Raw genomic sequence first — 13,153 nt, forward strand, 5'->3', positions numbered from 1 at the left:
AAAAAAAAAAAAAAAAAAAAAAAGAGCTGGAGATGCAGCATTCAATCCTGAGTATAAAAAAATAAGTCTTATCTTGCCTTAAATTTCTCTGCTCTGATCTTGAATGACTCAAAGAAAGATGTAGCAGAGCTACTAATGTTAGCAGGTAGGAAGTTGCAGCTGGATGAGGAAGTCAGGCCAAGGTGGAGAGAGTTTATCTTGTAGTTGAAGGTACAGCTGTGACTCATCTGTGATTTGGCCAGCTTCTGCAGCTACTGGAAGCCTTGGGCTGTGGAAGAACTTTAATGATGCTCATATCCCTTCTTGCTGCAGAGTGAGGTTCTGGTGTCATAGAGCTGGTGTGTTGTGGGGGGTTCACATCTCTGCGGTCTTTCCCCATTCTCGTGTCTCAGCATTTGATTCCTATCCTGAAAGGTCAGCGAGAGCAGCTGTCTGCAGAGCTGCCTTCTGGTTTACGTTGCTGTGGTAGGGAATTAACAGGAAGAAGCGTGGAAGGGTTTAGAGAGCCCTGGGTTCTAGGCTGGCTCTGCCTGTAGCTGGCTCTGTGAGCTTGGAGAAGTCATGCTTCCTCTCTGAGCTGAACGTCACGTCTCCTATTATAGATGGCATCATGGTATGACGCTGTTTTTCTTTCCTGATTTTGAAAGCCAAAAGTTACTTTAATGGATTTGCTTCATCTCTCGAGCACTCTGGTACTGCTGGGAGTGAGGTGGTCCCAGGCTTACTGCTGTTTGCCTGGTCTGCCTGCGTGGGTCTGATGGACTGATCTGGGGCAGGGAGAGGAGGTGGGGGGCACTCTGGGCTGTAGAGATGTGGATCATTTTGGAAAGGGTAAGGGCCAGGGATTTCAGGAGCAGGCTGTTAAGATGTGCTTGCAGTCTTCTTCTCTCATCCTTGCTTTCCCACTCCCAGTTCATCATTAATTTCCCCAGACTGAGATACTGCCTTTGGAGGGCTCTCGTCATCCCTTCCCTATCACATGCAGCCTTATTTCCTGAACAGAGAGGGTAATGGTGTAGGGAAAGAGTCTTTCCAGTTGTGCATGCTCTCTCCCGGGCATCCTCGTTGAGCCTGCTTGAGCCTCCTGCATCCCTGGAGGGGGCCCTGTGGGTGTCAGTGGGGTGTGCCCTACATCTGTCTTCAAGAACCAACCAATAGGTCAAGATCATTTCCTTTCCTTAGTTGCCTCTTCAAATTCTAGTGGTTGTCAGTGGGGTGTGCCCCACATCTGTCTTCCAGAACAATAGGTCAAGATCATTTCCTTTCCTTAGTTGACTCTCCAAATTCTAATTTAGTGGTTGCTGGAATTCAGATTATAGATAATTCTTTAGTTGTGACATTATTGTAGTGATTCCATACAAGTAGATAGCGCTGCTCTGGATACAGTGGCACAAAGTAGAAATGTGTAATAGATGGCAATGGCTTTAACTCTTGGCTTTACCACTTAATATGTCTCAGAACAAATTCTTGGTCCCTTCCTGTCTCTATCCCCTAGTGCAAACTCTCCTCCCTCAGATATCCCCGTCACTATGCATGGTCACTCCATTCTTCAAATCTCTGAGGCCCCAAACCGATGAACCATTTTGTATCCCACATCGCATCCATCAGCAGACTTTGACAGCAGTGCCTTTGAAAATCCCCAAACCTAACTTTTCCCGTGGCCTTCATTCCTACCACAGTTGTCTGTGTACTTGCCACCTTGCACATAAACTATTAAGTAACCTCCCAGGGTGACCTCCCTTCTTGACCTGCTGTAGGCTGTCCACCAGCTAGAGGGATCTTTTTACTACATAAGACAGATTATATCACTCTTCTTTGCAAAACCCCAGAGACTTCTCATCTCATTCTGTGTAAAAGCCAAAATCACTACCATGGCCTTCAAGACCATCTGCATCCACTGTGCCCTCAGCTCGTGGCCTCCCCTCTAGCTGCTTGACCTGCTCTGTGCAGATACCCTGGCCTCCTGCTGTTCTCTGCGTAGATGATGCGGGACCTGTGGACTTGCTGCTCCTTCTGCCTGGAATGAATTTCTCTGAAATGGCTCATGGCCAGCTGCTTCATTTCGTTTGGGTCTTTGTTCAAATGGTACTCCTTCAGTGCGAGAGATCTTTCCTGAATTCCTTGCCTAAAGTCATTTTCTTTGTCTTTTTGGTGCTAGGGATTGAATCTAGGGTGCCAAGCACATGCTCCATCACTGAGTTATGCCTCTAGCTAGCCCTTACTCATCACTGTGTCATCTCTACCTTGTCATATCTGTCCTCGTAATATTACACTGCTTGTTTAGTGCTTATCTCCTCCCAAGAGAATGTAAACTCCAGGAGAGTCTTTGGTTATTGGTTATATTAGTTCCCAAAGAGTGTGCTAACAATGTACCAAAACCTGGGTATCTTTAGACCATAGACATTTTTGTTCACAGCTGTGGAGATTAAATTTCTGTTATCAAGGTGCCTCCAGGGTGTCCTCCAATAGCTGGAGGGTGTTTCTTGATTCAGCATAGGTACATCAAACCACAAGGCCATCCTCTCCTTTTGTGTCTTTATATCTTTGTCCTGCTGTGCATGTTTGTCTCTGTGTCCAAATATCTTCCTTTTACAAGGATGGCATTCATGTTGGATTGGTCCATTTTAACTTCATTATCTCTGTAAAGACTATTTCTAAATAAGGTCAGATTTGGAGCTATGGGGAAATAGCACTGAACATGTTTTTTTTTTTTTTTTTTTGGGGGGGGACACAGTTCAACCCATGACACTATTAAATCCCCAGTGCTAAGTAGGCATTCAGTGACTGTGGAGCAAGACAGTGACTCCTAATTACTAGCTGAGTGATCTTAAGCAGATTATCTAATGTTTCTCAGTCTGGCATGTAATTTCTGGTCTAAAAATGGTATCCTTTATTGATTTTTCTAAACCAGTATATAGGAAATCTGATTTGTATTTTGTATGGAATTTCATAAAATATAAAAAGCTCCAAGACACTTAATATATTGTCAATATATGGCAGTTGATTTACTAATGAAATATTCACTGCCTTTGGTGATGGAACATAGTTCATCTTCACATACAAGTAAAACACTGTGCTTGAGCAGGGTATGGGTGAGAAATGTGCACTAAAGCTGATGTTACAGTAGGGGACCACGTGAAGTTGTGCCTTCTCTCTGGAGAGCCTTTGAGCAAGAGACCAAGAGCAGCCTGGGGAGGAAGGAAAATGTTTAGGTGTTTGAGAGTGAGAAGTTGTGTATTTTGTCAAGAGGGTGCATGATCTGAATGCAGGGATGATTGGGTGGAATGCCTCGGCTTCGTTCTGTGTGGCGTATCTATCAGCAGTTTCATCAGGGAGTCCTTTCTCCAAGGCCAAATGTCCACCTGTCAATGGATGATAGACCCCCTTGCTTTGTGCAGATGACTGAAAGGGGCTGCCCAGGTAAACTAGATCCTGAAGCAGCTGTGACCAAGATGGCCAAATGGTTTGCCTAATTTTTTTCTTGTATGTTTTTATGAAGAAATCGATGGTCCAACCAATGTAGTCACTAATCAGGTGACAGAAGACACAGCAGTAGTGTCCTGGGACCCAGTGAAGGCTGACATAGACAAATACGTGGTGCGCTACATCTCCCCTGATGGAGAGACGAAAGAGACAGTGGTACCCAAGGACCAGAGCACCACCACCCTGACTGGCCTGAAGCCAGGAGAAGCATATAAAGTCTACGTGTGGGCTGAGCGGGGCACCCAGGGAAGCAAGAAAGCGGACACCAAGGCCCTCACAGGTAATGGAAGAATGGAAGCATGAGAGGTTTCTTCGGGGAAAGGAGAAGATCGATTTTTGAATTTGAAGGCATTGTGCTTAACATCAGCTCTTTTGCTTGTAGGAATGGGGGAAATTTGCAAAGGCAAACTTCAGTTTCATAATTATGATTTTTTCCCTTGTTTTTCTCATCTAAAACTGAAGAGACTAGACTTTTTGTTTGAAACAGGTCATACTTGTTTGGGCTGGAATTCCATATGCGGCTCTTTCAGAGTAGAGCAACACTTTCTCATTTTCATTTTTAGAATGTGAAAACTCAAAGCAGCAGACTGGCAGTGAATTTGAATATGTATCTAAGTTTGCAGTGGCCTAGAGGCACTTTGCATATAATCTGGAGCTCTTTTTCAGACCGTGGGAATAGTTTGCATCTTCTTAGTCAGTGGTCACCAAATGTATTGAATTTTCCTTTACATTTGCAGAAACATATTCCCTCCATTCATTCTGCTCAGCCTGTGTCTGCAGGTATCACAGCCCAGCCATTCTTTCTGCTTAAACTTCCCATGGTGCTTCCCTGAATTCAGAGTATCCTGTTCTTGGCGCCCACTTGAGGTTCCAGAACACTTCATAGGAAAGCAGAGGGAAGGATTCATTTATTATCTAGACACCTAATATACCGAGAAGCAGGTACATAGTAAAGAATATGGTTTTAGAAGCCTGGCTGCCCACATTTGAATCCCAGTTCTGCCATTTGCTAGCTGAGTAGCTTTGGGCAGCTTACTTCACTTCCATTCTTCGGTTTCTTGTGTAAAGGCACAAGTGTCTCTATATCAGAGGGCTTTGGGGAGAGTTACATGAGTTGATTCGTATAAAGTCCCGGACACACAGCAAGTGTGATAGCAATGATTATTTCTTAGAATGGCAGTCAGCATTTGGCCCTTGGAGTATTTTGTGCGCAGCCTCCTGAGTTGCAGTGGGCTTCAGGGAGTTGGTCTCTTCTCCAGGCAAGAAGAGAATTTAACAGTGAGAATAATGAGACCTAAATTTGTTCAAAAATTTTTTTTCTGTAAAGGATTAGAGAGTAAACATTTTTAGCTCTGGGGATCAAAAAGCTTGGGTTGCAGCTACTCAGCTCTGCCAGGGAAGCATGAAAATAGCCACAGACAGTAAATAGCATGTACATGAGGAGTAGATTCCAATAAAACTTTATTTATAGAGGTCCAAAGTATTGGGTAATTTACACTAAGTGAGGCCTTGTCTCAGTCAATGAACGAATGATCCGCGACCTGCAGTGATTCACATTTGCCCAGGGGACTACAGAGTGCCACCTTCTGGCAAACATTGTGTACAATTCTCTGTTTATTAGGGTTTTTTTTTTTTTCTGTTTTTTGTTTGTTTTTTAGCATTGTGAAAAGAAAAGAGCATATGGATCAGAATTTCGAAGACAGTGGTTGTATTAGAGAACCTTCCCACCATTAGGGATGTGGTACTGCTGCTGCAGGAGGGGTTTGGGAGTGGAGCTGGCCTCTGGGGGAACAAAGATAAGAAACATAGTTCTCACCAGTGTTGTTATATTGTTCTCAATCCTCTGGGTCAAGAAGACTAGTGAAAAAATACGAAGTTTGTGGAGTTATATTTTAAAGGAAACAAGTTGTCATGCACTAGCATTTGAAGTGCTGCTTCTCATATTGAAGATCCGTATCTTCTGGTTGGATGGCACTGAACAGTGTTTTCACTTTTTTAAAAAAAATCACACCTCATATTAGAGCAAATCTAGATTTATTGAAATATAATTGTTTTCGGGTCCAAGGAGTTAGGAAGTGAATGAAAGTAAGTTATGTAAATGGTGGGTAAAGGAGAAATTTTTACGTGAAGATCAATTGTTTTTAATCCAAAAGCAATTTGTAAACTAGGAAAGGTTTAAAGAGTTTCTATATGTTGGCTTAGTCTAAAAACTAATTCTTATTAAATGCTAATAGCCCATTCTTGGAATTTCTGACCTTTGCTTAATTAAACCCATAATTCATCTCAATCATTGGCATATAGCAGACTGAAATTTATTGAGGTTAGCTGTATCTGTGCTGGCTTTTTAGGAACTCAAGGTTGGTAAAAGCTACCCTCTTTTTTTGTATCTTCCTTAAAGAAATTGATAGCCCAGAAAACCTGGTAACCGATCGGGTAACAGAAAATACACTCACTGTCTCCTGGGACCCAGTGGAGGCTGAAATTGACAGGTATGTGGTAAGCTATACGTCTGCCGATGGAGAGACCAGGGAGATTCCAGTGCCCAAGGAGAGGACCAGCACTGACCTGATCGGCCTGAGCCCCGGTGTGGAGTACAAAGTCTACGTGTGGGCCCAGAAGGGGGACCGGGAGAGCAAGAAGGCCAACACTAAGGCACCCACAGGTAACTAGAGAGAGCTGGTCAGTTGGAATTGCAATTTGAACCTGTGGATTGAAATATACATGGTACAGAAGGTTTAGCCTGAGATAAGAGATTCTGCAATTAGAATCTTTTAAGATGCAAGGCTGGCGGGCAGTGAGCTTGAGATATGTTCTCTGTGTAATGTTTTTAGCATATCCAGCCAAGACATTTCTGGTCATTCTGGGTTCTGGTCATTGCAGTGTTTGTGATAGTACTTTTGAAGTACTCACCAGTGAAGTAGCCCTTGATAAAATGATAAATTAGGTAACCTGATGTCATGTCAGATATTTAATGGGCAGTCTTGATAAACCATATGCTACTAAGAAGACATTGTCCCTTCCACATTTTAGGGAGCTGAAAGCCAAGAAAGAGTACCAAGTTTGTAATGATTCCTCTTTTGAAATTGAGAACCAGGGGCTACTTTTTCCTTTGACTCCTATAAGAGACCCAGGGTGGGAAGCCCTTTGCTTTGTTCTGAGAAATCTAGAAGATGAAAATCAGGATGATGGGTTGGTGGGTGTGCCTTTCATAACTTCCGAGCTAAGACTTTTTCCAACATATTTCTTTCAGACATTGACAGTCCTAAAAATCTGGTCACTGACAAGGTGACAGAAAATATGGTCACTGTCTCCTGGGACCCTGTGCAGGCCCCCATTGATAGGTATGTGGTGAGCTATACTTCTGCTGATGGAGAGACCAAGGAGATTCCAGTAGGGAAGGAACAGAGGAGCACTGTCCTGAGAGGCCTGAAGCCAGGGATGGAGTATGAATTTCACGTGTGGGCCCAGAAGGGAACCCAGGAGAGCAGGAAGGCTGACACCAAGGCCCCTACAGGTAATGGAGCCTGTGTTATCAATGCGTCATTGTTAAACTCGTGGTCTGGCTGGGTTGGTTTTCCTTCTTGTCAGGCAGGGAGATTTCATGGATTAGGGATTGGTATCTCTCCATAATAAATTATGTACCTCTCACTTCCTTTATGACTTCTCTTAGAGTATGTCTCATAGTGTGGTCTCCAAACCTTGACCTTTAAAGATTGATGGTTTTGCTCTTGGTCTCTTGTTCTTCTTTGCCTCTTTGCTATTAAAACAATAAATTCTTAGAAATAAAGAATGAATTGTTTAGAATAATAAATTTTTAGAATAAATATGAAGAAAGCATAAGCAGTTGTCATGCTGAGAAAGCCAGACTTGAGGGTAAAATTTTTCACCTGTTTAAACCCTTTCCATGAAGTTTGCCTTCTTTTTACCTTTTGAATTAATGCTTTTAGGCAAAAATCACTTCAGTGTTATTTGTTAGCTAAAAGCAAGCAAATATAGCCCCCCACAAGTGTCTACTTCTTTTTATAATGTCTGTTTCCATGTAATAGTCCATCCTTCATCTACAGTTGGCCATTTGCCTGCTGAATGCCTGCTGTGAGAGGAGGGACGGCTCAGCTTGTCTTATGTTTTCCTGCTTCTACTTTGAGCACTGTGCTTCCAGTTTGTGAAATACAGTTTCTGACCCATTTGTGTTTGGCACAGCTGGGAGATGTAAGCTGAGGAGAGATCAAAGGTCAGGAAGAATAGATGTGAGCATGTGGAAGAGGAGGAGAAGCCAAGGTTTGGAAGGAGGGTGTTGAGGAATCGTACTAGTCGACTTTCCCATTGCTGGGACAAACTACCTGACACTTGTAACTGAAAGGAAGAAAGGTTTATTTTGGCTTTCAGTTTCAGAGATTTAAGTCCATAGTTGGCTGGTTCTGAAGTAAAGCTGCATGGTGGATGGAGGAGGAAAGCTGTTCCTGCATGGCAGCCAGGGTGCAGAGAGTTAGGAAGGGCCAGAGCCAAGATTACACTTTTCCAGGTCGTCCCCCAGGGATCTGTCCATTCTGACCAGGCCTCGCTTCTAAACATGATACTTTTGGGGATCACTTTATATGTAAGTCATAGCATTCCACCCTGGCCCCCCAAAAGCTCGTTCCATCTCATTATATAAAATGCATTTATTCCATCTCTAAAAGTTACCAAAGTCTTCATAGTTTCAGCATTGCTGAAAAGTCTGAGTCTTTTCTGAGACTTAAGGCAAACTCTTAGCTGTGATTACCAGTATGAGATAAAAAAGAAAGTTAAACTCTTCCAGCATACAGTGGCACAAGGTAAACTTTCCCATTCCAAAGATGAGGAATAGGGGAAATAAAATAGAATCAAACCAAAGCAAGAAATAAACCAAGCAAGGCAGACAGTAAGTCCTGCTGCTTCATGGTCAGCACCTGGAGCAAACTGGGGTAAGGTGTGATCCAAAGGGCTAGGGCAGCCCTGTCCTAAGGCCTTGCTGATTGCAGCCCACATGGCCTCTCCCTTGGCCTGGCTCTGCTCACTGCATTCAACTTTCCTCAGCAGATGATTCATGTTCCTGACGTTTCCACCATCTTGCAGTTCCCATTGCACCTTCAGTGGCACTGTCATAGCTTCGCATGTTACCTTTCTGGAGATGCACTGGCTGGCCTCTCAACCCTTCCTTTGAAATCTGGGTGGAAACTTCCATGATCCCACAACCCTTGCATTCAGCATGCCTGGAAAACCAAAAGCACATGCATGATGCCAAAGTCTGCTGGCAGTTTAAGAAGTAATCTAGCCCCATTTGACCATGGCTGCTGCAGCCTGAGGGCTTAGATAGCTGAGTGTAGGGATACACTTCTTTAGGCAGCCCAGAGTGAGCAGAGCATCCTGGGGCTTTCTTCTCTGAACAAGGACTTTCAAAGGAGCTTGCCCTCTTACACCCTTGAGCGTTTAAGGATGAGCTCTGGCTAGTTACTGAGATGCCTTTAAGTCATCTTTCCTATTGTCCTAATAGAAAGTATTTTGCTTGTGTTTTTTAAAAAAACACGAGGGCCAGAGATTTAGCTCAGCGGTTCAGTGACCTGCCTTGCAAGTGCAAAGACCTGAGTTCAATCCCCGGTACCAAAAAAAAAAACCACGAAACTTTATTGGGCTGGGGATTTAGTTTAGTGGTTCCATTGCCTGCCTTGCAAGTACAAGGACCCAAGTTTGATCCCTGGGACCAAAAAACAAACAAAACTTTATTTTAAAATTTTGGTTACAGTTTCATTTTTTTAAAGCAAGTCTATTGCTTAATCTCTCAGGATTAAAAAAAGATTCTGAGGAATTAAACAATAAAGGAATGTCAAAGGAAGGGCACAGCTGCCCCACTGTCAGGTATAATCACTAATAATAACAGTTCATAGTCACTAGTCAGTGCTAAGAACAGTCACAAGAGATATACTATTAGCTCATAGAGTACAACAATTCTCAAAGATATGAAGGAACAATATCTCATCCTACACCCTTTATTTTTTCCCCTTGGAAGAAATTGATGCAAAGAGGCTAGTTTACCCTTGTTTACAGTTTGAATTATGAAGTGAATATTCTATGGCTTCAGAACTGTGAATGCTGTAATACTTTAACATTTTCAAAGCCCCTTTTCCATGTGACATTTTAAAATCTTGATTTCCAGAGATAACTAAGAGCTAAATATAATAACTATTAAGCACTCCACTTTACAAATATAGAAGTAAACCGAAGCAGTTTGCCCTAGATCATAAAAATAAATCAGTAATTTATGAAAATAGATACATGCTTGGAATATTAGTGTAGAATCAACCTAAAAGTCCATTTAACTGCAGATTTTAGAAAGGAAGAAGCTGAGACACAGATAGAGGCAGTCTTATTGTCCAGGGCTGTATCTGGCTGGTGGCAGAGTTGGGATAAGACCCTTGGTCTGGTGGCTGTAGCTTGAGGTGCTTTCTGTCCCCAGGACCTGCCTCTTGGCCTAGATCTAGAACCCAGCTGCCCTAACCATAGATGTCATACTCCACTGCCCTGTGCTGCTTCCTTGAGATCCAAGAACCTAGCTGGGGAGATAAGGTCTATATCCATGAAACAACTAAAAATCAAGATATGAGACAAGATGAATCCAAGTGCAAGAAAATGTCTCAGCTCAAGCAAAATGGTCTTACTCTTTGGTGCCTGTTGATAGTTTATACTCATCAGCACTTTTCCTTTTAGACATTGACAGCCCCAAAAACCTGGTGACTGACCAGGTGACAGAAAACACTGCCACTGTCTCTTGGGACCCAGTAGAGGCCGACATTGATAGGTATGTGGTGCGCTACACCTCTGCCGATGGACAGACGAGGGAGATTCCTGTGAGGAAAGAGCAGAGGAGGGCCGTCCTGACAGGCCTGAGGCCAGGTGTGGAGTATAAGGTGGATGTGTGGGCCCAGAAGGGGACCCGGGAGAGCAGGAAGGCCAACACCAAGGCTCCCACAGGTAATGGACATTGTTTTTTTGGGAATGTGACACCTTTTATGCTAAGGCTATAGGAGCTCAAGTTTGGTATTTCTTCTGTGACATTGGTAGAAATCAATGGGTTGTAGACCTTGGTCATGATAATCACACCACATCCCTCAATACCCTTTAACACATCATCCCAAATTGTGGATTCTAAAAGTTATCTTATAATTATCTTATACAAATTATCAGTGATCTATTATTCCCTGTTCCTCCAATTGTATATTTCCTTTGTGGTCAACCTCAAAATATTTCTTTTTGAAAGGGAACATATGTAAAGAAACCACATACATAAGGATCTGTGACCTACCTGGTTTGGGAAATGTCTTATGCTGTGATCTCTTTGGAAAAAGAAAGAGTGATTGCTCTCTGAAGGAGCGAGTCCTTTTCTCAGTTCTGTAGATTTCTCTCTCTGAGGATCCTATGGTTGCAGTGATATTCAGTAACAGCTTACAATTTTAAAGCTTTTTCATTTCTATTCCTCAGTTGTTTTTTTGTTTTGTTTTGTTTTGCAGTCCAGGGATTGAACTCAGGACCTTGCTAGGCAGGCATGGGGCCACTGAGCTAAATCCCTGGCCCATCTATTCCTTTGTCATTGAAAACAACCTTGAGATGTTTTTATACACTTAAAAATCACCCTCTTTAAATGTAAAATTCAGTGTATATTATCCCAGTTCTACAGCTATTACCATTGTAGATTTCAGAGCATTTTCATCATCCAGAGGAATCTCATATCCATTACTAGTCATTCCTCACCTGCACGCCTTCCAGCCAGTAACAACTGCCCTCTGTTTCTATAAATTTCTCCATTCAGAACATTTCGAATGTATGGATTCATACAAGATGTGGCCTTTTGTGACTGGTTTCTTTCATGAAGCGTAGTATTTTCTTGGTTCATCCATGTTTTAGCACGTATCTGTATTTAATTTTATTGTGAATTAATATTTCATTGTATGGATATTTACATCCATTCAAGAGTTATTGGACATGTGAAGTGTTTCAGAAGACTTTGTTGAATTGGTGGAACAGGAATGAGTATTACTGTTTTGCAGTTGAGAATCCTCAAATATGGTGAAGTGCATGGTTTCCCAAAATTACGTAGTTAGCTGATGATTAATGGAGTTAGATCCATGAAATATTATGGTGTATCTAATTCTATTCAGTCTAAGGCCATGTACACAGATGGGAAGACAGGTTCTGTCAGAACCAGCCAAGTTGTCTAAGGCTGGAGGCAGAGTTGGGGTAAGATCTTTGGTCTGTTGGCTGAGGGCCAGTTATCTTGGGCTTAGAGCTCAGTCTAGCTGTGGATGTGATGCTCAGCCAGAATGTGATCCTGGCCTGCCTCCTGGAGGATTTAAGCTTCTGCTTTAAAGACAAAGTCTGTGTCCTTGAAGCAACTGAAAACCAACGTGTAAGAGGCAAAAACTTTAAGTGCAGGAAACTGTCTCAGTAACAGCAAAATAGCCTCACTCTTGGAGCCTGTTAATAGTGTTTATTGATCAGTACTTTTTCTTGTAGACATTGACAGCCCCAAAAACCTGGTGACTGACCAGGTGACAGAGAACACTGCCACTGTCTCCTGGGACCCAGTAGAGGCCGACATTGACAGGTATGTGGTGCGCTACACCTCTGCCGACGGAGAGACCAGGGAATTTCTGGTGGGGAAGGACCAGAGCAGCACCATCCTGACAGGCCTGAGGCCAGGTGTGGAGTACGAGGTGGATGTGTGGGCCCAGAAGGGCACCCGGGAGAGCAGGAAGGCCAACTCCAAGGCCCCCACAGGTAATGGACGTTGTTCTGTGGGAATGTAACACCTGTCTTGCTAAGTCTGTGGAAGACTGAATTTGGTATTCCTTTTCTGAGATTGGAAGAAATGAGTGATTAGTAGAAGCCCAGGCTGTCGTACTACTCACACTAACCTTTGATACCTTTACTATGTGATAAGGACCTTGTATCAGACTCACTATTTAGTCTCCTCTGATTAATGGTGATTGGTAATCCCCATCCAGTGTTTCTCCAATTTCTTTTCCTTGTGGTCAGTCTCAATATTTCCCTCTAAATAGAAAAGTATCCATGTTGGGATCTGTGAACTGTATACTTTAGGGAGAGGTCTTTTGCTGGGATCTTTTTGGAGCAGGAAGGGGTTTTTGCTGTCTTTATGAATAATCCTCTTTTGAGTACTGTATGTTTACTCTGAGGATCCTGTGGTTGCCATGATATACAGTAACAGATCACAGTTTTAAAGGTTTTCATTTTTCTTTCCTCCTTTGTTAGGAAAAAGCTTTATTAAGATGTATCTGTACACAGTAAAACCCCTTCTTTTAAAGTTTGCAGGTCATTAGTTTTAGTGTAATTACAGAGTTGTTCAGTTTGATTACCAATCATTCCTCACCCCTGCTCCTTCTAGTCCTAAGTAACAAATTCTGTGTGTTACTACAGATTTCTCCATTCTGGACCAATATGGTTGTCCATTTCTGTACAATGCCAACTCAACACAGTAAATTGGGATGACTTTTTATCTCCATTCTGGCAATATGGTTGTCCATTTCTGTACAATGCCAACTCAACACAGTAAATTGGGATGACTTTTTCCAAAGTTGGCAGCACCGTTAAAGTTTCCCAAAATTCAATTTATATATATGTGTGTGTGTATATACATACA

General features: G+C 42.7%; 1 protein-coding gene across 1 annotated transcript in view; it reads left to right on the forward strand.

The window, feature by feature from the left end:
* The window catches only part of Tnn (tenascin N), a 65,185-nt gene that overhangs the window by 18,613 nt on the left and 33,419 nt on the right, over positions 1-13,153 (forward strand). The window contains exons 8-12 of the mRNA XM_010630296.3: positions 3,500-3,763; positions 5,882-6,145; positions 6,734-6,997; positions 10,207-10,470; positions 12,010-12,273. Coding sequence (XP_010628598.1) covers positions 3,500-3,763; positions 5,882-6,145; positions 6,734-6,997; positions 10,207-10,470; positions 12,010-12,273 — 1,320 coding nt within the window. The remainder of the gene's footprint in view (positions 1-3,499; positions 3,764-5,881; positions 6,146-6,733; positions 6,998-10,206; positions 10,471-12,009; positions 12,274-13,153) is intronic.

The sequence above is a fragment of the Fukomys damarensis genome, unplaced genomic scaffold (genome assembly GCF_012274545.1).
Source record: "Fukomys damarensis isolate Sample0158 unplaced genomic scaffold, DMR_v1.0_HiC HiC_scaffold_11, whole genome shotgun sequence".
Classification (NCBI taxonomy): Eukaryota; Metazoa; Chordata; class Mammalia; order Rodentia; family Bathyergidae; genus Fukomys; species Fukomys damarensis.